At 33.9% G+C, this 27,759-nt stretch overlaps 1 protein-coding gene across 1 annotated transcript in view; it reads right to left on the bottom strand.

Moving 5' to 3' along the window:
* Nucleotides 1-27,759, bottom strand: part of USP34 (ubiquitin specific peptidase 34) — a gene marked incomplete at both ends in the record, with an annotated part of 241,402 nt that overhangs the window by 109,807 nt on the left and 103,836 nt on the right. The window contains 7 exons of the mRNA XM_084235573.1: nucleotides 2,521-2,680; nucleotides 2,818-2,917; nucleotides 4,387-4,500; nucleotides 5,630-5,784; nucleotides 7,146-7,228; nucleotides 12,333-12,428; nucleotides 14,667-14,756. Of these exons, the coding sequence (XP_084091699.1) occupies nucleotides 2,521-2,680; nucleotides 2,818-2,917; nucleotides 4,387-4,500; nucleotides 5,630-5,784; nucleotides 7,146-7,228; nucleotides 12,333-12,428; nucleotides 14,667-14,756 (798 nt within the window). The remainder of the gene's footprint in view (nucleotides 1-2,520; nucleotides 2,681-2,817; nucleotides 2,918-4,386; nucleotides 4,501-5,629; nucleotides 5,785-7,145; nucleotides 7,229-12,332; nucleotides 12,429-14,666; nucleotides 14,757-27,759) is intronic.

The following is a 27,759-nucleotide window of genomic DNA, read 5'->3' as shown; positions in this document are numbered from 1 at the left end:
AGAGAAATTAATGAGGAGAAAAAGACATTAAAACCATTATTTTTTCTTAAGGGGGGAGAAGGGACTTTGTAGAGGCAGGAGGATTTCAAAGAAACTAACCCAGTGAGTAAAATGGCAACTTGTCATTTCTACATTCAGTAGAGGAAAAAAAAGGTATTAAATATTTTTCAGAGATAGAAGTGTATTTTAGGAAATACATATTAATCAGTCTAACAGAATTTGAAAGTCAATTCTGTAACTGCTAAAATTGTAACATGAATTACAAAGACTAATATTGAAAGGAGACAGGCATCTAACATGATACTAAGTATCTGTCAATTTTCTAACTCATTTTCAGTTGCTGAAGGCAGGATAAAGGATACATAAATTCAGTTAAGAAAAAAAATTCTCAATGTCTAAAACTAATAAGCAATTCTGGAATAGAAGGAGGGTAAATAGGAAGCAAAATTTCCTACAAGTGATCCAATGTCCAGCTTCTACAACTTGAGCAAAAGAGCAATCTTAAAAAACCTATAAGGGCCCAGTAATTCTGTGTTGAGACACAAGGGGATGCCCCATGCATTGCAGGATGTTTAGCAGCATTGTTGGTCTTAGGCACTATATGCCAACAGCACACCCCCTTCTCCCTTTAGCTGTGATAATCAAAATGTCTCCGGATATTACCTAATGTCCCCTGGGAAATAAAATCACTTCTGAGACCAGTTTAACATTTTAACTCTTGAAAAAAAAAATCTTTAAAATATAACGACTTTTTTTACTCTCCATGTTAAGGACTACACAAACACATAATAATTATACTTTCATTCTGTAAGTTTTAGCAATTTTAATTTACTGTTAGCGTTAAGCAGATTAATCGACTGAAACTGTACAACGATATTGCACAAGGATTTGCATGAAAATATCCTAGATAAAAATTTTTAACTGGTTCTTTGTCTTATAAATATTCAATTTTATCAGTTTCCTAGTTTCTCTCCTTGCCAGATAATCTAAATGATCTGACACCAACATTAGCTAAACATGAACAAATAAATACAGATTTCTATCAAGGGTACTACAAACAATTTTTTCATGAGTAAGAAAATAATTTGTTCATCTGAGAAATTAATTTTAAAATGAACTTCATTAAAATGTATAAATAGCACCATTCAATTCCAGTAAACATTTTTTAAGAGATTTTTAAAGTATTTTGAAGATAGTGATAATACTTTGTAAGGATTAAGGATTTGAACCAAAGGATCCTTTATGGCTTTTTGTTTGTAAAACCTGCACATTAGAGAAAATTTTCAAGGAATCTGTATAATATGATCAACAATTATTCCTGATAGGAAGAGAGAAATTACAGTGACATCATTTCCTATAATATTATCTTTAGTGTAGTACGTGAATTTTATGAGTACATATTAATGTTTTATTTATTTGATTAATATATCATTACATTTGCTTATTTATTTTTATATTTATAGTGGTAAAAGTTATGAGGCAGTCTTAAGTTTCTGTGCCAAAAAACTCTTAATGTTCCCTTACACATGCTTTAAAAACACTAGGAAATTACTTAAATAGAAATTTGCACAATTGGCAACCCATAGTCAATATAATTTTGCAGTGTCCAAATGTTTTAAATCATGGTGTCATTTTTTTTAAATAAAGAATGTGTAAGAAAATCCTATACTTCCAAATTACTAACAAGGATGTAAAGCAGAGTACTTCAATAAAATTTTTTTTTAAAGAATGTGTAAAACATCTGTATTATTCAGTATTTGCTGATATTTTAAATAAAATGTCAATAAATATCAACTGCATGACTTTTAAATTATCAAACTAAGTTCTCAAGTTGAAAATTATTTCTAACAATTTTTAACACAGTTCTTTGTACTTTTACATTTACTCATAGAATGATTTTAACAAATAGAATTTCTTAATTAAAACTATCTACTTACCTTTCATTTCAGTCGATATATTCATAAATGTTAATTTGCTTTATCTCTGTATTACACAGGGTATTGTCTAAATTAATTATACAGATATTCATTAACACAGAATTTTTTGATGTTTCCATGGTAAATGGAAATTCAAAATTAAAATACTTTCTCCTAGTCCAGGAAGAAAAAAAAACAGCAAATGAAACAAATGACTCAAATGGATTCAACTATGAGAGATTATTTGATGTTCTTGGTGAGGGTTTTAGTGAAACTTTTTTGATAGTGGTGTTCTGTCTTTTCAATCATAGTAATAATGATTTCATAGAGATGGAATTTTGTTTAGAGATTCTTATTCATGCATATCTTCTCGTGTCTAATGATTTTAAATCTCTGCAATATTTATCAGGAACCTATGTTGCCTATTCCACAGTGAAATGGAAAATATTATGAATAAAAATTACTTCTATTACAGACGTGCCTCACTTTCGGTAAAATATGCTTTCTACCTGACCCCAACAACACCTTTAATTTAAACATTTTTGGATATGACAGCAATAAAAAAGTCTTAAGTTATTAATGTTGTATAAAAAAAAAAAATCACCTTCTCCTAAATGCTTCCAGATGTGTCTTCAGCATAAGAAGTCCTCTTTCTATAACTGTGAGACTTGAATGTGATTCTTGTTCAAGACTGCTGGAAGCTATCATAAGACTCTCCATACACTTAGTAATAAATTCTTGTTCCTTCTCCAATCCCGATTTACCTGAAAATCAGATGTTTGGAGATGTCTATCAATCTTATGTTATTGTTTAGCTATATTAAAGAAAAGCAAATGAATTGTAGCTAAGCAGAAAATCTTCACAAAAAATTATCTACCAGAGAGTATTTCAAATCACTCACCATTGATATAATAGGAGTTAATATACTGGATAGCTGCTCGACTGACATCACCAGATTGTGCTCTTAAAGCGATACCCCAAAATTGGTCCATACCACAAAGCTAAAAGAGAAAAATAAAATGAGATCTACGAATTTTACTATTTGTCAAGCAATGTGAATGATCAAAAAGACTGAAATTCACATAAAATCAGTCTTTTAAAATTCTATGAAGTATTTATAAAAGCAATTCTTATTTAAAAAAATATTGAAGACTGAAAGTTTTGGGATTTTCCTCAACTACTGAAATATACATATATTGCTTCTAAAATATTTATAAAGCAGGTAAGTGTATACTTGTGCATAATAATTAACTTAAAAGCTGTGATTACATAATGGGGAAATGTTAAGTACTTGAAACATGCTATGAAGAAAACCAACACATACACAATTATTAGCATAAGAATGCATTAATATTTTCATCCAACTTACTTTGATAAAGTCAATACATTTTATTATTCAGAGAAAAAAGAATAACAACTTGTGTGTAACTTGCGTAATACAGGTATCTAGGTAACACATATTGTTACCATATCAAACAACTATGAGATGAAAATAGAATGCTACTGCTGAAGTCTCCAGAAAAAGTGGAGAGTGAAAGCTCTCAAAAACTGGGGAATATGAGTAAAAATATTCTGATAAGTGAATTAAGAGTTTTAGTAATCATACCATGTACTTAGAAAGCAGTACTATCTCAAAATTAGAGTATAACTACTTCTTAAGTAAATCATCTCTGCCTGGATGTCTGAAATTATCCAACTGAAACTTATCACAGTGATATCAAAGTAAGAGTTAGGATCAACAATACTAAAGGGGGGGGAACTTAAGAAAAGCAGCAGAAAAAATACTGTGAAAGCATCCCAGGTACAATGAAAATTATTCCTGAATACAGATCATCATCAGTTTTCTCTGCCTTTTCCTTTATAACACAATCCCATCTTTTAATGAAAATTATGAGTGGATATTACATAAATCAAAGCTATCATAAATCAAATGAAATATCCAACAAGGAAAACATTCAACTAAATTTGTATTAGGAAAGTCAGCAGAACCTCATGGCTATCCAACTGGGCAAATGGAAACTAAGATCAGAGAGAAGAATAGCTATATATGAGTTTTCAGTTAATGACTTGATTATCATGCCTCATGGTCAGAGAAGGTTTATGGAGATTCTATCCTATAACTGAGGTTACCAACAGTACTCCAGAGTTGCCCAAGACCAATTAAAAGTTGAGCCACAACAGCAGCATGAAAACCACTTTTCAGAGAAATCAGCCTTTTACTGACAAAACTTGACAAAACTATGTGATTATCTTCAGGAGCTTATAGAGGTCCAAAAGAACATTTACTTAACCTTCTCTTTATAAAACTTTTAAAAACCAAGAGATTTAAAAAAAAAAAAAATCAGTATTAAAAATCTTCATCGTCAATAAATTCAATGCTTGGTAGAATATATAATTCAATAATCTAACTTGTGGAATAAAAGAAAAATCCCACAAGCTGAACTAATAAAATGACAGTGTAAATCCATACCTCAGAGTTTGTACCACCATCATAGGCACTGGTAGCCAATCGAGCCAAGTTACAGAGATGCTGAAACAAGTTTAAGCCAGTCATGCTAATTGTTTCAGGTTTTAGCTGGGGCATCTTTAAAAAATAAAGAAAAAAATTCAGCTTGTTTAGTGTGATACATTAACATTTCATTTTACTGAATTTAACAATTAAGTAAATTTTACTGAAACTACTGTAGGAGAAATGTATCAGCTTTTATTCATTTCAATTTTCAAGATGTATATAAATATAGAGAAAAGTTAAAAGGTTATCATTTATTATGTTTATATATAAAATGTGTAGTAACAATAGTACAGTTTGTCTATTAGTCAGGACCTGTAGCTTTGTCTTAGATCAATTATTTAGTTTATAAATAACAAATCTCACTTCTATATACACGTATATTCATTTCTATCAGAGATAATGTGACTTCACAGAGAGCCTTTATAATCTCAAAAATAAGCATAAAAATAATAAAACACCCACCGCTTTATTATCATTTTTTCATTTCAAAATTCAAAAGAAAAAGTTTCACTTGACCAAACTGTGGTATCTAATAAATGAGAACAAAAATTGTCATCAAGAATATCTTGATGACAGTATTTCCTAAAATACTTTCCCAGGTATCTACAAATCTGGAGATCAGCTTCTATTTGCCAAAAGACTGGCTGAAACCACAGCCAATTAAGTAAGGAAGAGCTACAAAAATGGACATCCCACAAGAGTGAATATGGATACCATGCCTAAGAATTGGTTACAATTCTATTAATGATTTTAAAAATAAACACCAAACCCCCCTACATTTCTTATTAGATTTTACCTTAAGAATTATTCTAATTATTAATAAGTACTTTAGGTAAGGAATAGAACATTTTTGTAAATATAAACTAACTATTCACTTATTGTTTTTCTCATTAAATTCTGTTTTATGGGTCTCAAAATTTTGACAGGTGTTTTAGTCAAGTTAATTCCATTAAAAAGTATTTATTTTAAGAACTAGTAACAAACCTGCCACACAAAAATAAGTATTCATTTAGGTATAAACACTATAAAGGACAAAATTAAAGTATCACCTAAGTAGCAAAAAATTGCAAAAAGACTTCTGAAAAACAGTACTTTTTATCTAATTTTTTAAAACTGCAAAAAAATGATTACAATTTTATTTCAAGAGATAAAGAGAAACTATAGAAAAATATAAATAATAAATCCATCAAAACAATATTACCTTCTCTAGGAAGAGATGTTTGTAGGTTTCCATTCCCATAGCATGTTGATCTTTACTTCGAACTTGATTTAAAAACCAGTGTAGTGCATCATCAAAACACTCAGAATCTTCTACTAAACAGTGCCATAAAATGTCAACTTGCTCTAAACTTAACCCTAGATTAAAATTACAAATTCTTAATCATGGTATATACAACAGTTTGATCCTAATCCAATGTATCAGGAAGCACCAATATGATGGGTTTTATGTTTTATAAACATGTATGTTACCAATCAGAACAAATACAACAACATGACCTAATAACATAATACAGAAATTCCCTATCAAAAACAAGTGTCTGGATTTCAAATCTATTGTTACTACAATGTTAATGGCATTTCTTACAAGTAGTTTGACTTGTTAAAAGTAACAGCTTAAACAGTAAGATAAACATGATACCTCAAATATAGATATGAACTTAAGACTCATAATGAGACCTGTCAGGTTAGTAAGGCACTCACTGGTTAAGAGAACAGAGAGAGAGCATATTCTCCAAACAGTGAGATGTGTTGACATGGACACACAGAAAAAGTATATGGGTTGTGACAGATTAACACTATCAGTCCAGCAACAGAAAAGGAGCTCATCAATAGATAATAAGTTTCCACCTTTCTTATGAGAACATGTAGCATGTAGATCTGAATATACTAGACCAATCTCTATTTAATAAAAGATTATGTTATTGAAATCAAGTTTGAGAATATAAGTAAAACTTGAGTCTCTACGCATCTCTCATCTATGAAGACAAGCAATTTTGGGTAAGATTAACGCTGATATACGAAAACAGTAACTGTTTCCAACCTACAGTGAGATTCCATAAACAAAGGTAATAAAAGTTACAATTCCCCTAACATATCTTCTTCTACCTCATATATTTTGTTCTTCAATTGAGTTGTTCATTTACCAAGAAATGCATTTTCAGAGATTAAAGGAAGAATGTGTCAGGGTCACATTAATATTGCCATATATACACTTAGCATTAGACACTTAGCATTAGACAATACACTTAGCATTAGAATAATACACTTAGCATTAGACAATACACTTAGCAAAACACTTAGCATTAGAATACACTTAGCATTAGAATAATTTAATCAGGCCTCCCTGGTGGCACAATGGGTTAAGATACAAACTATGAAGCTGTCCGCACCCACTGCAGCACCAGTTCGATCCCTCAGCCAGCCAGGGAGCAACCCACATGGCACAGCAGACCTCTCCTGACTCGCCCGCTGCTCCCCTCAGCAGTGTACTTCGGTCAATATGCCTGTTCTGTTCCCCACTCTGTCTCTGGGGAATCCTCTCACCCCCCATACCTCTGGCCTATACTCCAGCTCTTGTACGCATAAACAAATAAATCTTTTAAAAAAGAATGATTTAATCACCTTAGCAATCCACAAGCCTGAATACATTTAACTGAAATCTTCCAAAAATCAAGACATAAGATTAAAATATTGATTAAAATAGTGATTAAACTTACTGAAATGATCAGGTGATCCCAGAGTTGAAAACACACAAGTCAAGAACTGAAGTCGAACTTGAACTTCAGCACTATGGCTGTACCTATATTTAAAAAGAATTAGTTCTTAATTATATTTAAAGATTTAGTGATCCTAATCTTAAATCATATCAAAAAGTACAATTCCACTCTAATAATTCCTAATTATTAGATATTTTAATTATAGAACTTTGATTACACAAAAGTCATAAAGACAAGTGTTGAGATTTATATAATGTAATTAATTATAAAGCTCCAGACTATTAGAAAAGATATTTTCAATTTAGATAATGAGTAAATAAAAACTCAACAGTGACACAAAAGAAATGTCATTTTGAAATTATGCAATATGCACATAAATTTGAATTTAAAAATACACGTCTCTAGAAAGTATATCTGTATACTTTTATGTATATATAAAAGAATATTTATACATTATATTTGTATATACTATATATCGTATTATGTATCAATATATAATAAATATATATAAATAAAAGGTATGTTATAGGGCCTCCCTGGTGGCGCAAGGGGTTAAGCACCCCACTATGAAGCAATCTGCAGCCTCTGCAGTATGAGTTCAATCCCCGGCTGACCAGGGAGAAACCCACATGGCGCAGCAGACCTCTCCTGTCTTGCTTGCTGCTCCCCTCAGCAGTGTGTTTCAGTCAGTCTGCCTGTTCTGTTTCCCACTCTGTCTCTGGTGGATCCTCTCATTCCCCACATCTCTGGCCTGTACCCCAGCTCTTACATACATAAATAAATCTTTTAAAAAATGTATATTACATATACTTCATACATATGGTACATCTTTTCGTATATCTGTCCAGTGATACTACTAATATCAAGAAACACTAATATTGCCAAAAATCTAGTTCATAAACAACATATAAATTATAAAAACTGGCATTTGTTAATATTATTGCAAGTCTAAACAATTATAATTCATGTGCACAAAATTTAGCAGGTGGTGTAAGAGTTGCTTTGGCAGCTTGTTAAACAGTTAATTTCAAATGGTTCTCTAGGAATTCAGTTTGTAAATAGTTGCAAAGGTAAGCTGAGATGGTCTGTAAGGGAGGAAAGGTAGAGATGGGCCTAAACAGAAAGGCAGGGGGTCAGGCTGAGGCCAGTTTGAATGACAGGTATAAGAACTTGACATTGTTCTCACTGGAAAAGGAAGTCAATGAAGATGTTGGGGGTAAGGTAAGGTTCATGATTAGGTTTGCCTCTTAGGACTCCTTTAGCAATCCTGTAAACTACACACTGAATTGCCTCTATGATATCACAACATTCTAGTGCCCACAAGCTGATGAGGCTAAATCAATCATGAGTTATTTCTGTTAGAAAATATTTGTTACTGAGCCGATTTTTTTTTTTTTTTTGCCAAAAGGGCAACAACCTGTCTGAGTCCTGATTTACATTTCAGCATGCCGAAAACAAAAGTCTCTTAACTGCATTTCCTATCATCTTTCAATGCAAAATTCTATGCTTCCAAACACCAAGTTTTCTGAATGTAACTTTACTGCTTTTTACTTTCTGGAATTAATGCTGACAAAGCTGAACTTTTGCTTCATTATTGTTGCAGTGCCCTTTGTGAAGATGCAAGTCCCTGTGACAAGGTAGTTGAGGGGGGGCTGGGGGGCGGGGGCAGGGAGAGAATTTATTAGCAACTCACAGGCTAGAATGCTATCCAAGATAAAATACCAGAGCTTCTCCGTATACTAAAATGACAGATTTTATAACACAGGCCTTTTGGAGTACAAGAATATTCAAAAATATAATCTATTAACTCCATGATTTTTAAGTAACTTACTGTACTTTTCTTAGCCTGAGTCTAGGGGACATCATTCACCAATATGAAGGGTGAAGAAGTAAATATCTTTTATAAAATGGCTTTATTTCTGAATACTTCTTTCCCCTATGCTCACATCTCAGAGTAAGGTACCCATAATCCTAAAAGGCATGAATTCAAGTCTTTGTCCCCTCCCCCCTCCCTTCTTCAGCTTCCACAGTAGAGCCCTTGGTTCTACACTTGAAGGACTCAGCCTGCTCTGTCAGTCCTATGAGCTGATGAAATGACAAGTGAAGAAATTTCTTGGAATGAGAAACTTATATTAACACTGACAAATTCTTATGGGCTTTTGTCCAAGGTTTCTGGCACAACAAAAATAATCTCACAGGCATGAAATATTGATGACAAACTAATGGCTTAAAAAAGTCATTTTTTGCAATCTCAATATTGAAACAGACAGGATTTTTCTCCAGAGACCACTGGATTCAAGAAATAAATGTAACATGTCCATTTAGGAAATGAAGTGTTATCTTTAAGTTCACAAGAAATTCTTTTCCCCAAGGTGATTACCTTATTAGAACTTGCCTACTATAATTCCCAATAATAAAGAAAATAATGTGCCAGAAACTCATTAAAAAAGCTATAAAAGAGTAGCAAATGTAAACTCTGTTTTACAGCCTGAAGCACAAAGGGATTTGACCAGAAAAATCCTGACATCCTCTGTTCCTAAGAAGGAAAAAAACATCTTTAAAGAGCATCACTCCTTCACCACAGAATCCATGCTTCAGTGAGGTTCCACCTTTGGTTCTACTAATACAGTGAGCTATTTCCTACAGCCAAAGTTCTGAAGAAAAAAAATCTCAGACCTGTGCTCATTTTTTGGCACTTAATGCTGGGACTTTCTTTTTCTGAGGATGATTCATCTATCTCTTCTACATCCCTCTCTAAACCTCCCATGTCTATCACAGTTTATAACTGAGGTGGGAGCTCCTTTGTAACTAAGTGTTTGCTTTTGTATTAAAAGGTAACTTGAATTCTGTTTCCTAAATATGCTGAAGATGTAAATCATGTGTGGTTTTATTTCTGCTACATTAGAGATCGTACCACCTTTACTATATGTATGGAAATGCTCAGATTCAGATTATGATTATCCTCAAACACTCCTTCAAGAGAGTTAAATGAGGACAAAGACTATGAAGAACACTTAGAATTTTAATAAGACTTAAAGAGAATATGTCGGGCCTCCCAGGTGGCGCAGCAGTTGAGCGCTGGGTTGTGAAGCTGCCCGCAGCCTCTGCAGCACGGGTTCGATCCCAGGCTGCTCCCCGGCCACCAGAGGAGGGTCCCACATGGCGCGCAGACCTCTCCTGCTGCCCGCTGCTCCCCTCAGCAGTGTACTTCGGTCCCTCTGCCTGCTCTGCTCCCCACTCTGACTCTGGTGAATTCTCTCACCCTCCCGCGCCTCTGACTGTACCCAGTGCTTGTATAAATAAATAAATAACTCTTTTTAAATAAACAAACAAATAAATAAATAAATGGCAAAGTCTGGGAAAAGCAACATTTAAAAAAATTAAAGAGAATACGTCTTATGCAAAGGTGACTTTGTAAACAAAACTACAAAATTTAAGGAAACATCTCAAAAAATTTGATAGATTTGTAGAACAGGGTATCTTTTGAAAAAAATAATCCAACAATAAAAAGGAAAAGGTTAGTTAAGTTTACATTTTAGAGGGCCCAAAATACTAGCTGGCATTTGCTTTTTATTCAGTGAAGAAACTAAATGGGGGTAAAGAAAAAAATTCTTGTTTATTTTGTGCCATATACAGTTTATTTAGCTATTTAACTATACCTGATAGGTAATTTACTATGTGTAAAGCACGACTTAAATAAATTACTTCATTTAATTCTTAGAAAAACTCATGAGGTAAATAATTGGAATAGAGAACAATTATAATAATGTCAAAACAATAGATTCATAATCTGTCCACAGCTCTGTATGATTCTCAAGTCCACATACTTTCCACCAATACCATGTCATCTTCCTAATTGGGTAAGAAACTAACCAGCATAATTTTAAAGGCATGGGTAAAAGAAAAAAAAAAAATCTAAGGGAAGAGTAAGAAAATAAGATTGATTCTGAGATTGGTTAAAAGACTTCACAGTTTGTGAAAAGAAATGGGGTATTTTTTAGCAATAAGAGATTGATGAAAGTATGAGAATATGAAATATACAAAAGACTGCCCTACTATCTTTAGATGTGTGTTTATAAAATGAATTATAGAAATTCTGTTTCTACCATTTACAAAATGTGACCTTGGGCTATTATTCATTGTATCATAGTGTAAGAATTCTCATTTTAAAAATGGGAATGGCACCTAGAATGGGTTCTTATGTATCTTCAATAGTTAAATTCTACCTGGAACACAGCAAGTACCAATGAACACTGGCCGTCCATGATGATCACATGTTTAGAAATAAAACAATACAAAAAGCTCTCAAGTTTCCAAGTTTTGGGTGACTGGGAAGATGATGGTACTCTGAAGGGCACAGAATTTGGGAAAGAAACTAATTTATAGGGAAGTAAGTCAATTTTTTGGAGATGTTATGCTTTAAAAGCTATGGCTTTTCTGAGCACTTGTATGGTTTACTAAGTTTCCATCTATGGAGAAGTTCTGTATTCAACACACACTGTGGCTACTTCTCTTATTCACTGACATGCTGATACTGACACTGAGCAAAGTTTCTATGATGTGGTCATCAGTCCCCACCAATTGACTCACAAACAGAATACTTCTGTATTTTATGTTTCTCTCTAGGTATGCATCTCCCCGTAAGAAGCGTTAAACACAGTATATCACTAGCCAATTTTTATCAATTCTTATCCAAAATCAGTTTACTACACTATATCTAGAAGATATTTTTAAATGGTAAAACATTAACCAATTATACCATCAGTTTTTAAACTTTCCATGTACTAAATTTTCTCATACTCTAATCCAACTATAATAATAAAGGAAAATGTTTTAGATTAACTATATGTTAAATATATTTATTAGAAAATTAATTATATATTTTTTAAATACTGGATGGTCTCACTCGTAGCAGGAATCTAGAAAACTTAAATAAGGGACCAGGAAAATGAATAACTAAGAAAGTGAAAATCAAAATCAACAAAAAACTATGAACCTGAGACACTCTATGGGAGGTGGGGGGGCAGGGAGGGGAGGGATTGGGGTCAAAATAAGGGGGTTGCAATTGTATTCGGGAATATAAAAATAAAATTTATAGAAAAAAATAAATAAATAATAAATTATATATTTTTTAATTATCTTTCAGAAGCTAGACAAACATAACTAACCCTGTCAAGGGATACTTACAATGCATGTTTTTGTCTCCCTTCTCTTACTGCTTGGATATAGTATACCAAATTATCAAAGAAAAGTTTCATCATGTTCAGTTCTTTTTCTGCCCACCTGGACCAATTCAAAGAAAAAATAATTTTAAAGACATAAAGTGAAAGAGTAAGTATGTTCTAAGGGAAAAAAATGTTATAAGAATCTTGAAATGCAAACTTTTAATTAAGAAAAATTTTAAAGTTCTATTTACATGTGAATTATGAAAGTATATAAAGCAATACATCTTATTGTTTATGAATTTAAAGTACCACTGTTTTTTAATATCAAAATACTCAAACCTTGCATAGGTGCTAAAATGTCTGGTGGATCTGCCTGTTCTGATCCCAACTGTCTCTGGTGAATCCTCTCATACGCTCAACCCCCACATCTCTGGCAGAGTGATAACTGTAACTGAATGATAACTGTGATAACTGTAACTGAATAATCAGTAATAACTAATATTACACATAGCATGACACAGATGGACTATGTGCCTTGGTCAGTACTTAGCAGAATACATGTCACATAGGACATATACAAGTTTATAGAGTCAATCAGGTTTGTTTTTAAACTAAACAAAGTGTAAGAATTCAAAAAATTCATAATTTCTGCTATAATTTACACCATGTTTTAACCATAGTGCTATTTTAAAAATAAACTAATTTTGCCTTGCCAATCACTTAATGAGGAAAAAATGGTAGAAAGAAAACTTATGGAAACCGTTTGAAACCAGTTAACACACCTGCTGGAGCTGTATGGCTTTACAGATCTTTTAAAGTCAATTTGCTAGTTACTGAAGATTTATCAGCAATTAGGGATAACAAGTTTCCAATTTTACAATATGGGCCATAATGTATTCATAAGAATCTGAAAGTCAATATGTTGTACCCCATGTTGAGTGCTGTGCATAAAAGATTTACAGTTAGTGGAAGTTTTATTACTGATGCCAACTAATCGTCAGTGCTCAGAGTTCATTAAGTGATGTTTTTGATGAGATTATAGATAGCATATCAGGATGTAATAAGAACCCCTGTGAACTGATATTAACTAAACTTATTTACATTTAATTGAAGAACAAGCTTAGAAAGTGCTTAAACTCAATTATACTTAGGTTCAGTTATTTAGATAAGTAACTAAATGTTCCATCGCTTCTCGGCCTTTTGGCTAAGATCAAGTAACTAAATGTTCCGTTTGTCACTTCTATAAGTATGGCACCCTTTGTTATTCCTGAATGTGAACTTCCTCAAATGGCTACAATATACCACCAACTTGTCTAAGTTATCTACAAGTGGATCCTTTAACTCATTAGAATTTTGTAATTCAGCCACTTAAACTATGGAAACTGTCAATGCAATAGAACTCACATTCTTCTAAGTTAAAGAATGCTGAATGCTTTCCCCCACCCCTCTGTTTAGGATCTTAAAGGGCCTTCCTTACACTTCTAAACAGAACTGGCCCTAGAGTCATATCTGAATACTAACCAAAGAAAGAAACTTTTCAAAAGCACTTCTAAAAAAATAATATTATATTCAGGTTAAACAAATCTCCTTTGAAAGAGCAAAAAAAGCAGGGCTATACCTCTTAAAAGATACATTCATCCTATTTAGAAATACACTTTAGAATTCCACAATTATTTTTTATGGCGTTCATTTTTAAAACAATCAAATGCTTTTACCATGAAAACTCAGACTTGTACGTGACCTTGAATCCTTCAACATACCTAAATTTCCTAAAATTAATATTTGAAATCTCTCAGTCATATTGAATAAAGCAAATAACATTATAATAGGTTAGTAAAGTACCTGTGATAGTCAACTTTAGAATCTTACCAAAAATAGGATCCATTTTACATCCAAGTACTAACCTTGAAAGAAATTCTTTAACATTAATAAATGCTCTATACATGTACAGAAGTAACAGAATGATATCAAGGTTATCCCTTCCATGATGTAAAGTCTAGAATCAATAGCTAGTAATGAGAAAATTTAAGACATCCTATAGTGTTTAGTTGTAGTCCTTGTTCAGGTAGTCCTTTGCTGTGGCCATATATACTGGAAGAATTTCACCTTCCAATAGAGTATTAATTGCAACAGTATTTTTATCAAACTACAAAAAATACAAAAGTCAGATTTTCCTACTGATAGGAATATTAATCTCCCTTGGGCTAAGTGGTAGCAACAGCCCTCAGAAATTTAACATTTAAACCACATGCAACTCAAATGTTCCTGATTCAGTGTAAAAGCTATTAAGTGTTCAAATCCTTGTTCGATAATTTGAAAAGTATCATTCAAATGAATAGTTCTTTTATTTACTTACATTGTAATCCAATGTGTGTCATAACTACTCCCAAACTGCTGAAAAGTACCAAACAGTTTTGGAAGAAGACGAAGTGAAATTACTACTGATCTGAAATAGCAAAAACAAGTATTTATAAAATAAAATAATTTTAATTATTAATAATTCAAATTTAGACATAAATTGAGCTATTTATAAACCTAAATGCAGACTTAAATGGTTTGATGTACTTTATACACAAATATATTTCCTATGCAAACATTGAACTATTTTCCCCCCAGTTATAAAAATGTTATACATTGGGTTAAGAAACGTGTTCTAAATTCCAATCTAAGACTTTTTAAATAAAATTCAAAAAAATAAATAAAATAAAATTCACTTTAAGTATCTGAATAGAAAAGTAACAGGCCATAAAATACATAGAAGGAAATATAGGCGAAACACTACGTGATTTGCACATCAAAGACATCTTTACAGACACATCACCCAAAGCAGTGATAGTGAAGGCAAAGATAAACAGCTGGGACTACATCAAATTAAAGAGCTTCTGCACAGCAAAAGAGACAATAACAAAAACAAAGAGAAACCCCACCAACTGGGAGAACATTTTTGCACCCAACACTAATGATAAAGGACTGATCACAAAAATCTGCAAAGAGCTGATGAGACTCAACAACAACAAAGAAAATAATCCAGTCAAAAAATGGGCAGAAGAGCTAAAAAGAAACTTCTCTGAAGAGGAAATGCAAATGGCCAACAGGCATATGAAAAAATGTTCAACATCACTTGTCATCAGGGAAATGCAAATCAAAACTACCATGAGATACCATCTTACACCAGTGAGAATGGCACATATTAAAAAAACTAGCAACAACAAATGTTGGTGAGGGTGTGGAGAAAAAGGAACTCTTCTGCACTGTTGGTGGGAGTGCAAACTGGTCCAACCACTGTGGAAAGCTGTGTGGAGATTTCTGGACCTACTAAACATAGAGCTTCCATATGATCCAGCAATTCCACTCCTAGGTGTTTACCCAAAGGACACAGAAACATCAATTCCAAAGAACACCTGCACCCCTATGTTTATAGCAGCACTGTTTACAATAGCTAAGCTTTGGAAACAACCCAAATGCCCAAAAATAGATGACTGGATCAAGAAGATGTGGTACATATATACCATGGAATATTACTCAGCATTCAAAAAAGATAAACACATGCAATTTGCAGCAACATGGATGGCGCTGGAAGGGATCATGCTCAGCGAAATAAGCCAAAAAGAAAAAGAAAAATACTGGATGGTCTCACTCATAGCAGGAATCTAGAAAACTTAAATAAGGGACCAGGAAAATGAATAACTATAAGAAAGTGAAAATCAAAATCAACAAAAAACTATGAACCAGAGACACTTTTAGGGGGGCGGGGGCGGGGGCGGGAGGGGAGGGATTGGGGTCAGAATGGGGGGGGGCTGCAATTGTATGGGGAATATAAAAATAAAATTTATTATTTAAAAAAAAAATAACTGTAGAACCTAGAATCAACTAAATGATTTTTTTTCTGAAAAAAAAAAAAAGTAACAAGCATTTGTTTTTTGTTTTTTCTAATGAAAGTATTCTTTAAGTCATGGGTGCTTCTGAAGATTTAATAGAGGAAAATACAGAGCAGAAGCTTAAGTAAATTATTTAGAAAGGATTTCTAAAACCTTAAAGTGCCCTTGATTCATGTGGGGGAATTTGGTTAAAATGCAAATTCTGCTGCTTTAGGTTGAACAGTTTCAGAAACTATGCATTATAATAAACTCAAAAGTGGTACTTAAACAGCTGCTTTTGGTGTATTATATTTAAGCAGCAAGAATGTAGAGAGCATTTTTTTAAAGTATACAAAAGATCACTTTCTACCCATTGTCATTTAATACAATGATCTGCTTCAAAGTTGAGAATCACTACTTCACAATCCATGTTACTAATGAAAGTGCACCACATACCTCAAGTATGAAGTCACACAAACAGAAATAGGAAATCACTGTGAAGCCTCAAATAGATACAAGCCTATCATCTAAAAGGGGTAAAAGGAAGGTACTGACATATAAATCCCAGAAACCAAGGATCTTGGTTACATGAGAAAATGTAGGAATGCATTCTGTAAAAGCTTAGAAACTAGCAGGACTTCATGAAAACAATTTTTTTGAAAGACACAAGGTAGCTTACTTTCCAATAGTAGGGGCTACAAGCAATTTCCCAAAAATGTCTACTCTTTTTGAGACGTATACTAGGAATACCAGAATACAGCATTAACGCTCTGGGAGGAAAACAGTGGTGAATACTTGGTAAAAGAAATCAAAGAAAATGTAGATTACAAACTGTTATGTGACCAATTTCTCTAATAAGTCTAATAATTTTCTTCCAGTCTTCCTCTTTGGAATCCTTTCAACACACACATTCCTGTCTCCGGGTTTTGCTACTGCTCCTCCTTGGAATATTCTTTACCTAAGTATCTAGCTACAGGACTCCTCTCATTTTATTCAGTTTTCCTCAGGTGTCAAACAAAAAGGATGATCCTGAAGAATACCCTTCTATTGTTCCAGATCCTTTTCCTCTTGATTCCTTCCCAATTTTTTTCCTGCTCATCACCACCTAATGAATTGTCCTCATTAATATGTCTCCCTCTAAAATGTTCTCTATGAGAGTAAAGACTATTCATTAAAAATCCTGCATATGGTAAATACTAAATACATATTTGCTTAAGTAATGTACCAGCAAAGAACTTAAAGATAAGATTTTCAAGAAAGAGGGAAGACAGCGTAAAATGCTATGTAACAGTCATGAAGGATAAGGACCGAAAAAGGACTACCAAATTATAAAAGAAACAATATGGTAGTAGGATGTTAGAGGATTAAAACCACATTGGTATAGATTAAGCAGTACATAGTAAAGAAATGGAGATAGTAAGTACCTGATCCAGTAATTTCAAAAGTAAATATTCTTTAAATATTCAATACATTTAAATTCTTAAAATTATACTGCTAGTTTTAATACATGGAAACATTTTTTCAGCAAGTTGTACAATAATGGTACTTGAGAAAACGGACCATCGAGGATGAGGGGGAACCAATATTTTTATTATCTAAAGTCCCATGTCAATATTTCAGAAACAGCTTTTTTTTCCTGAATATTAAGACATAAGCTAGAACAAAATATAAATGAGTATAACCAAAGGTTTTATAAACACAAAATCAATAAACAGTATCACAAAAAGTTATAGAAAATTTTCATCTAAAAATGACAAAAGCAAATTTCACAATTCTTTACCACATGATTTCACAGTTTTAAAATACAAAGAAACAAAACTAGAAAGAGATACCATGTCTTATTTCATTTAAGAAGCTTGGCAAGTCTTAACAGTGTGTAACAGTTGTATATTTTCTAAAAGTTTTACTATTTTTATCAAATTAATATTTTATTTTATATAATTCTTACATTTTTCATTTTTGCACAATGTATGCATTAGCATTTCGGTTATATTCCCCATACAACTGCACCCCTCCCTTATGTTGACCCTAGTCCTTCCTCTCCTCTTCCCTCCCCCCCACCCATAGTGTGTCTCTGGTTGATAGTTGCTTGTTGATTTTGATTTTTACTTTGTATTAATTAGTCTTTTCCCTAGCCCCTTATTTAGGTTTTCTAAATTCCTGCGTCTATGGCATTGAGTCTAAACTGCTTAAATATTTCAAATTTTATATAAGTGCTTTTATTTTATAAAATGCAGTGAAGCATACACATGACACTTGACACAGGAGAACTGGAAGCCAGAAATATCAAGTTCAGTTGAGTTAATAACTGGAACCAAGATAGGAACATAGCAATGGGACTCATCCTCCCTCTACTTCTATCAAAAGGGAAATGTTTTTCACCACTTATAGTATAAAACACCAATTAACAAGGCATGGTCACATGACTACAAGGTTTTCCATTAAAGTCCAATTTTTTTTTAATGCTTATTTTTCTTTTAATGACTTTTTTTTTTTAATAAATTTTATTGTTATATTCCCCATACAATTGCAGCCCCCCCATTCTGGCCCCAATCCCTCCCCTCCCGCCCCCGCCCCCCTAAAAGTGTCTCTGGTTCATAGTTTTTTGTTGATTTTGATTTTTACTTTCTTATAGTTTATAGTTATTCATTTTCCTGGTCCCTTATTTAAGTTTTCTAGATTCCTGCTATGAGTGAGACCATCCAGTATTTTTCTTTTTCTTTTTGGCTTATTTCGCTGAGCATGATCCCTTCCAGCGCCATCCATGTTGCTGCAAATTGCATGTGTTTATCTTTTTTGAATGCTGAGTAATATTCCATGGTATATATGTACCACATCTTCTTGATCCAGTCATCTATTTTTGGGCATTTGGGTTGTTTCCAAAGCTTAGCTATTGTAAACAGTGCTGCTATAAACATAGGGGTGCAGGTGTTCTTTGGAATTGATGTTTCTGTGTCCTTTGGGTAAACACCTAGGAGTGGAATTGCTGGATCATATGGAAGCTCTATGTTTAGTAGGTCCAGAAATCTCCACACAGCTTTCCACAGTGGTTGGACCAGTTTGCACTCCCACCAACAGTGCAGAAGAGTTCCTTTTTCTCCACACCCTCACCAACATTTGTTGTTGCTAGTTTTTTTAATATGTGCCATTCTCACTGGTGTAAGATGGTATCTCATGGTAGTTTTGATTTGCATTTCCCTGATGACAAGTGATGTTGAACATTTTTTCATATGCCTGTTGGCCATTTGCATTTCCTCTTCAGAGAAGTTTCTTTTTAGCTCTTCTGCCCATTTTTTGACTGGATTATTTTCTTTGTTGTTGTTGAGTCTCATCAGCTCTTTGCAGATTTTTGTGATCAGTCCTTTATCATTAGTGTTGGGTGCAAAAATGTTCTCCCAGTTGGTGGGGTTTCTCTTTGTTTTTGTTATTGTCTCTTTTGCTGTGCAGAAGCTCTTTAATTTGATGTAGTCCCAGCTGTTTATCTTTGCCTTCACTATCACTGCTTTGGGTGATGTGTCTGTAAAGATGTCTTTGATGTGCAAATCATGTAGTGTTTTGCCTATATTTCCTTCTATATATTTTATGGTTTCAGGTCTTATGTCTAGTTCTTTAATCCATTTTGAGTTGATTTTTGTGTATGGTGTGAGGTAGTGGTCAAGCTTCATTCTTTTGCATGTAGCGACCCAGTTTTCCCAGCACCATTTATTGAACAAACTTTCTTTGCTCCAATGCATAGTCTTTGCTCCTTTGTCAAAGATTAGTTGACCATAAATCTGTGGGTTTATTTCTGGATTTTCTATTCGATTCCATTGGTCTGTATGTCTGTTCTTGTTCCAATACCATGCAGTTTTGATGATCATGGCTTTGTAGTATAGTTTGAAGTCTGGGAGTGTGATGCCTCCATTCCCTTCTTTTTTTTTCAGGAGAGCTTTGGCTATTCGGGGTTTTTTGTGATTCCATATGAATTTCATCAATAATTGTTCTATTTCTTTGAAGAATGACATTGAAATTTTGATTGGAATAGCATTGAATCTGTATATTGCTTTTGGAAGGATGGCCATTTTAATAATGTTCATTCTTCCAATCCATGAGCAGGGGATGTCTCTCCATTTCTTTGTGTCTTCTTCTATTTCTTTTAATAGTGTTTTATAGTTTTCTTTGTATAGGTCCTTTACCTCTTTTGTTAGATTTATTCCCAAATATTTGATTTTTTTTTTTGTTTCAATAACAAAAGGGATGGTTTTTTTGATTTCTTCTTCTTCAGATTTATTGTTTGTGTATAGGAAGGCTACTGACTTTTGCGTGTTGATTTTGTATCCTGCCACTTTACTGAACTGATTGATGAGTTGAATTAGCTTTTCTGTGGAGTTTTTGGGGTTCTCTATGTATAATATCATATCGTCTGCAAATAGTGATAGTTTGACTTCTTCTTTTCCTATTTGGATTCCTTGGATGTCTTTCTCTTGTCTTATTGCCCTGGCTAGGACTTCCAGTATTATATTGAAAAGCAGTGGTGAGAGTGGACATCCTTGTCTTGTTCCAGATCTTAATGGAATTGCTTTCAGCTTTTCACCATTGAGAATGATACTGGCTGTTGGCTTGTCATAGATGGCCTTTATGATGTTGAGGTATGTTCCTTGTATCCCAAGAATTTCAAGGGCTTTTATCATGAATGGGTGTTGCACTTTGTCGAAAGCTTTCTCAGCATCTATTGATATTATCATATGGTTTTTATATTTCTTTTTGTTGATGTGTTGGATAACGTTGATTGATTTTCGGATGTTAAACCATCCTTGTGTCCCTGGAATGAATCCTACTTGGTCGTGGTGAATTATCTTATGGATACATTGTTGGATTCTGATAGCTAAAATTTTATTGAGGATTTTTGCATCAGTGTTCATTAAGGAGATTGGCCTGTAGTTTTCCTTTTTTGTGTTGTCCTTGTTCGGTTTTGGTATTAGTGTAATGTTGGCTACAAGGTTTTCCATTAGGTCCAAATTTTTGTAAAAAAAAAAAAAAAAAAAAAACCACAGAAGACCCTTTAAAGTACTGTTTAAGAAATGAGAGCTCCAGATTAAAACTGACCGCAAAACACTAGAACATTTTATCTAAACTGATACATTTAAAAGGAAAAATGGTTACACGTGAAAATTAATAACACGAAATTGGGAAAATTATTTGCTTGGTGACAACAGTTTACATTTCAATATTGAAGAACACGTCACATAATCAAATCTACCAACTTGCTCTAATTTAAATTATATTGTAGAATTTCTCCTGTTTATAAGATTTTACATTATCAACTTAAAAAGATTTACCAAAATAGTTGTGACTGCTGAGATGTTTACAAAATTCAATATGAAAAAGATTACATTTAAACTGACATTTCATAAATTCTTACAAGACTGAAAATTTCAAACTGTAACAGGGCGGTACCCAGGAAAAGGGAAGGTTCCAGGTTCCTTCCCCACCCAAAGGAGGGTGGAATTGAGCAGGGAGGAGAAGCTGCTGGAGAGGAGATTAAAGGAAGGAAGGAAATAGGATGGAGAGCAAGGAGGAGACCTAAGGTGGCACATGGAGCAGAAAGACACATGAAGAAGCTGTGCTTGTCTTTTGGTCCTGGACTGGTTGAAACAGATGTGGGTAAGAGACCCGTGGGGAGGTTGACAATTGCAGCTTTTATCTTGATTTTGATCTTGTTCTTTTCCTCCCAGACTTGTCTGGCTGTTTCTGATCCTTTTCTATGGGTCCCTTCTGGAAGTTGCTTTAAACTGTGGCAGGCTTTCAGGCCTTGCTCTGGGCCAATCCCTTTTGGGTGGACTTTTACCCACGAGGGGATGGGTAACTTTGGATGCTTGATTTAGAAACTATATTCTTTGTTTTTTCTGTATTGTTCACTAATTGTATTATAATTCCTTTCCATTAAAAGTCTTAAATGTTTTATCTTGATCCGCAGATGGCAGAACCTATTTAGAGCAGGCAGGTCTGGGGGCTCTGGGGTGCCCCTCCCCCTGCCCTATAACAAAACCCAAACATACCATCTAAGGCAACAATGGATTTAGGATACAAAGGTTCCACAATCCAGCATATCAAGATACTAAATTTTAGACTCAAGAAAAATGCTATTACCCTGAACTGCTCAAATTTCTTTGCTTGAGTCTACAACTTTTGTTACTTGAAAAATAAAAAGCTTATTACTCAGCAACAATGTGATGTTACTACAGGAATACCAATGCAACTTTATTTTGCTTCAGTAGCACACGTGTGCTGGTTTTCTTGATAAAGTCGCTTTTGTGTAACTTTTATTTTCCTAATCCTCAAATCCTTATTTTAAGAGTATTTCACAAAACACTATCTATCACTGTAAATTATAGTATATACCAAAAGTTGACATGAAAGGCTATATATCATAGTCTTGAGGGAAAGAAAACAAAACAAAAATGTATATAGTACCATCCATGTCTCAATTATATGAGCCTTTATGTATGTAAACATGATCCCTGACAAATGTGGATCCTTTTACTCAAAAAGTCTTTTGTATACTAAGGTAAAATATTTGAACACATGGATTAAAATATCAACAGCGGATTAAAAACAGCAAAAATAAGCACAATGAATAGAGTTCCAGACAGTCTCAATTCAATTAACTGGGAGTCCACAGAATTTCAGGGGATTCCTAGGCATAGGATATGATTTCTAATAAATGAAATACCAAAGGAGGTACTCACTCATCCTTGGTAACAAACTGAAAATAATGGCCTTTACTGTCTGCCTCATGCTCTCACTTTGACAGAATTCTGCAAACCAAACTGCTAGGTGTTTATATAATGTTATTAGAATGTTATTAAAACAATCTGCCTAAACCCAATGTGCAAAAGGCACATGTTGCACATCACACAGAGACTAAGAATGCTTTTTTAAAAAGTCTTTACAGTGTATCTGTATAAATGGTAGGATTATGGATGATTTATAGAAGACTTTTTAACTTTCTTTCTCTGATCTCTTAGCTTCCTGAGTAGTAAGCCCCATGTTATTGTTCATTTTATATGAACAGATATATACTGTTTTATAAAATGAATTTACATAAGCTAAATTCATTTTATAAAAGAAATTAGAATATGACCACAAGGGCAAAACAAACCAAAAAATGCTAACAAGTCAATAAACAATGGGAAGAAAATGAAAAAAGATAGAGGAAAAAAATTTAAAAGATGTAAAACCTCCATAAGTAGACCTTCATTTTTGGCAAAAATGAGGAAAATGATAATAAATAAGTAATGTGTGGCAATGGTCCATATGTCTTTCTAGTTAAGGAAGAACTTTCCCATTAATATTATACCCTTCTGCAACATTCCTCTCCTAGTGTTACAGTAAACTCAGAGGCATAGGTTTGGATAAAGAATTCTGATGTTCAGACAGGATTTCTACAACAGGATTTCTACAACTCAAGTCACTTTGACATTTTGTGCTAGGTAATTCTTTGTTACGGAAAGCTACCCTCTGTACTTGAGGCAAGATAAGTAGCATCAATGGCCTGTAGTAACACCTCTAACCCAACTCAAAGTGATAACCAAAAATACCTGCAGAAACTTTAAATGTCTGAGAGGAAACTGTTACTGCCTTTGAAAACCACTGGGCTATCTGGAAACCTGGACTAATGATGTTTAACGTATGTTCAAAAATGATTTATTTTTAATTTGTTTAACTCCAGTAAGTTCAGTTGGTATATACTTGGTATCTTGGATTTTCAGAGGCTGAAAAAATGCCAATATATTCTAAGTATCACCACATATGATTAATGTCATCAACAGTAAGACCTTCATGATACACCAATCCTCTGAGAAGTGTGAGGTTATAACCTAACAATACACATACTAGTTATATATACTAGATATTCAATAAATCACTAAGTAACTGATTAGAACAAAAGAATTGCTTTGGACGAGTGAAAAATACTTCAAGTGTTTTAGGGGTGGACAAATGAAAGTTTAATAAAATATTCCATATTGATAATTTTCCATTTTACATCCATTTTTCCTTTTCTCCCTTTAAATTCCCTTACAGATATGATTTTGGAAAAGCCGGAAAACAGAAGAGCATAAATAAGAAAAATATAACTCAGCCTTCCCCCAAATATGCTTAACAGTCTCACATATTATTTGCAATCTTTTTAACAGATAGCCTGTGAGTGTATGCCCTTATCATAGGATCTTTGAAAACAAAACTCTTAAAGGTTACATAATCTTTACAGTTTACTTTCTTTACATTGAAGTATAACATACATACAAAAATGTGTATAAATCTAAGTGACAGTTCAAAATATTAGGAGGTGAACATACCCAGGCAACCAGCATCCACATCAAGAAATAAATCAGGGGGACTCCCTAGTGGCACAGGGGTTAGTCTCAGCACTATCGCCAACCACTGCCTGAGTTCAATCCCCTGCCAGGGAGATAACCCACATGGCGCATCAGACCTCTTCTGTCTTACCTACTGCTCCCCTCAGCAATGTATTTTCAGTAGATCTACCTGTTCTGCTCCCCATTCTGTCTCTAGTGAATCCTCTCACCCTCACCCCACACCTCTTGTCTATACCCCAGTTCTTGTATGCATAAATAAAAAATTTTTTTAAAAAAGAAATAGAATCATTACAAGTATACCGGGAACCATTATTCTGTCTCTGCCAGGCATTAGCAGCCCAAAGGTAACCACTATCCTGACTACTAGATACAACAGTTTTCCTGTTATGAAATTTCATAGAAATGGAGTCAGAGATAAACTCTCTTATGTATAGATTCATTTATTCACCATTATGCTTGTGAGACTCATCCACATTATTCCATGCAGTTGGAAATAATTTGTCATTGCTAGTTAGTATTTCATTCAACCAATATTTCACAATTTTAACTTTCCATTCTGCTCTTTTTGGCATTTGGAAAACTATACAAACATCATTTAGTTATTGTGAATGGTACTGTTATGAACAATCCTGAAAGTGTCTTTTGGTGACTACCTATATTTCTCACACAAAAGTTGGACTGGTGGGTCGTGGGATATGCAGACACACTTATAGGGAATATAAATTGATACAATTACTTTAAAAAATGGTGCTGTGGTTTCTCACTTAAAAATCAAGATTTTAAAATTAACTGCTTTAATACCTGTGTGAATGATGAAATTATCATCAAGTCATTAAAAACATTTTTTAAAGAATATATGCCAGAAAGACAACTGATCCACTAAGTTTCTTTTTTTTTGTAAATTATTTTATTTTATATAATTCTTACATCATTTCTCATTTTTGCATAATATATGCATTTTCATTTTGGTTGTATTCCCCATACAATTCCCACCCCCTTTTTCTGACCCTAATCCCTCTTCTCCTCCCCCTGCCCCCCACTGTAGTGGGTCTCTGGTCTACAGTTGCTTGTTGATTTTGATTTTTACTTTATTGCAATTAGTCTATTCCCTGGTCCCTTATTTAGGTTTTCTAAATTCCTGCTGTGAGTGAGGCCATCCAGTATTTTTCTTTTACTTTCTGGCTTATTTCGCTGAGCATGATCCCTTCCAGCTCCATCCATGTTGCTGCCAATTGCATGAGTTTGTCTTTTTTGAATGCTGAGTAATATTCCATTGTGTGTATATATACCACATCTTCTTGATCCAGTCATCTATTTTTGGGCATTTGGGTTGTTTCCATAGCTTAGCTATTGTAAATAGTGCTACTATAAACATAGGGGTGCAGGTGCCCTTTGGAATCAATGTTTCTGTGTCCTTTGGGTAAATACGTAAAAGTGGAATTGCTGGATCATATGGAAGCTCCATCTTCAGCAAACTGAGGAATCTCCACACAGCTTTCCATAGTGGTTGGACCAGTTTGCACTCCCACCAACAGTGCAGGATAGTTCCTTTTTCTCCACATCCTCGCCAACATTTGTTGTTGCTAGTTTTTTTGATATGTGCCATTCTCACTGGTGTAAGATGGTATCTCATTGTAGGTTTGATTTGCATTTCCCTGATTACAAGTGATGTTGAACATTTTTTCATATGCCTTGTGACCATTTGCATTTCCTCTTTGGAGAAGTTTCTTTTTAGCTCTTCTGCCCATTTTTTGACTGGATTATTTTCTTTGTTTTTGTTGAGTCTCATTCATCAGCTCTTTGTAGATTTTTGTGATCACTCCTTTACCATTAGTGTTGTGTGCAAAAATGTTCTCCCAGTCGGTGGGGTTTCTCTTTGTTTTTGTTATTGTCTCTTTTGCTGTGCAGAAGCTCTTTAATTTGATGTAGTCCCAGCTGTTGATCTTTGCCTTCACTATCACTGCTTTGGGTGATGTGTCTGTAAAGATGTCTTTGAGGTGCATGTCATGAAGTTCGCCTATATTTCCTTCTATGTATTTAATGGTTTCAGGTCTTATGTCTAGCTTTTTAATCCACTCTGAGTTGTTTTTTGTGCATGGTGTGAGGTAGCAGTCAAGCTTCATTCTTTTGCATGTAGAGACCCAGTTTTCCCAACACCATTTATTGAACAAACTTTCTTTGCTCCAATGCATAGCTTTGCTCCTTTGTCAAAGATTAGTTGACCATAAATCTGTGGGTTTATTTCTGGATTTTCTATTCGATTCCAACGGTCTATGTGTCTGTTCTTGTTCCAATACCATGCAGTTTTGATGATCATGGCTTTGTAGTATAGTTTTAAATCTGGGAGTTTGATGCCTCCATTCCCCCCCCCCTTTTTTTTTTAGGAGAGCTTTGGCTCTTCAGGGTTTTTAGTGATTCCATATGAATTTCATCAATAATTATTTTATTTCTTTGAAGAATGTCATTGAAAATTTTTTTTAAAGATTTATTTATTTATTAATACAAGCACTGGGTACACTCAGAATCGCAGGAGGGTGAGAGAATTCACCAGAGCCAGAGCAGGTAACAGAACAGGCAGAGGACCGAAGTACACTGCTGAGGGGAGCAGCGGGCGGCAGGAGAGGTCTGTGCACCATGTGGGACCCTCGCCCAGTGGCCAGGGATCCAACTGGTGCTGCAGAGGCTGCGAGCAGCTTCTCAACCCAGTGCTCAACCGCTGCGCCACTGGGGAGGCCCTGTCATTGAAATTTTCATTGGAATACCACTGTATCTGTAAATTGCTTTTGGTAGGATGGCCATTTTGATAATGTTAATTCTTGCGATCCATGAGCAGGGGATGTCTTTCCATTTCTTTGTGTCTTCTTCTATTTCTTTTAACAGTGTTTTACAGTTTTCTTTGTATAAGTCCTCTACCTCTTTTGTTAGGTTTATTCCCAACTATTTGATTTTTTTTGTTTCAATAATAAAAGGGATGGGTTTTTTTGATTTCTTCTTCTTCAGATCTACTGTTTGTGTATAGGAAGCTACTGATTTTTGCGTGTTGATTTTGTATCCTGCCACTTTACTAAACTGATTAGTTTTTCTGTGGAGTTTTTAGGGTTCTCTATGTATATTATCATATCATCTGTAAACAGTGATAGTTTAACTTCTTCCTTCCCTATTTGTGATCCACTAAGTTTCTTATGCCTGCATGAGCAAACAGTTGTTCTGTTGTGACTATTCAAATCATAGC

Source organism: Talpa europaea, assembly GCF_964194135.1.
Source record: "Talpa europaea genome assembly, chromosome: 6".
Lineage (NCBI taxonomy): Eukaryota > Metazoa > Chordata > Mammalia > Eulipotyphla > Talpidae > Talpa > Talpa europaea.
Note: the sequence above shows the minus strand (reverse complement) of the source record. Positions and strands in the feature narration are given on the sequence as shown.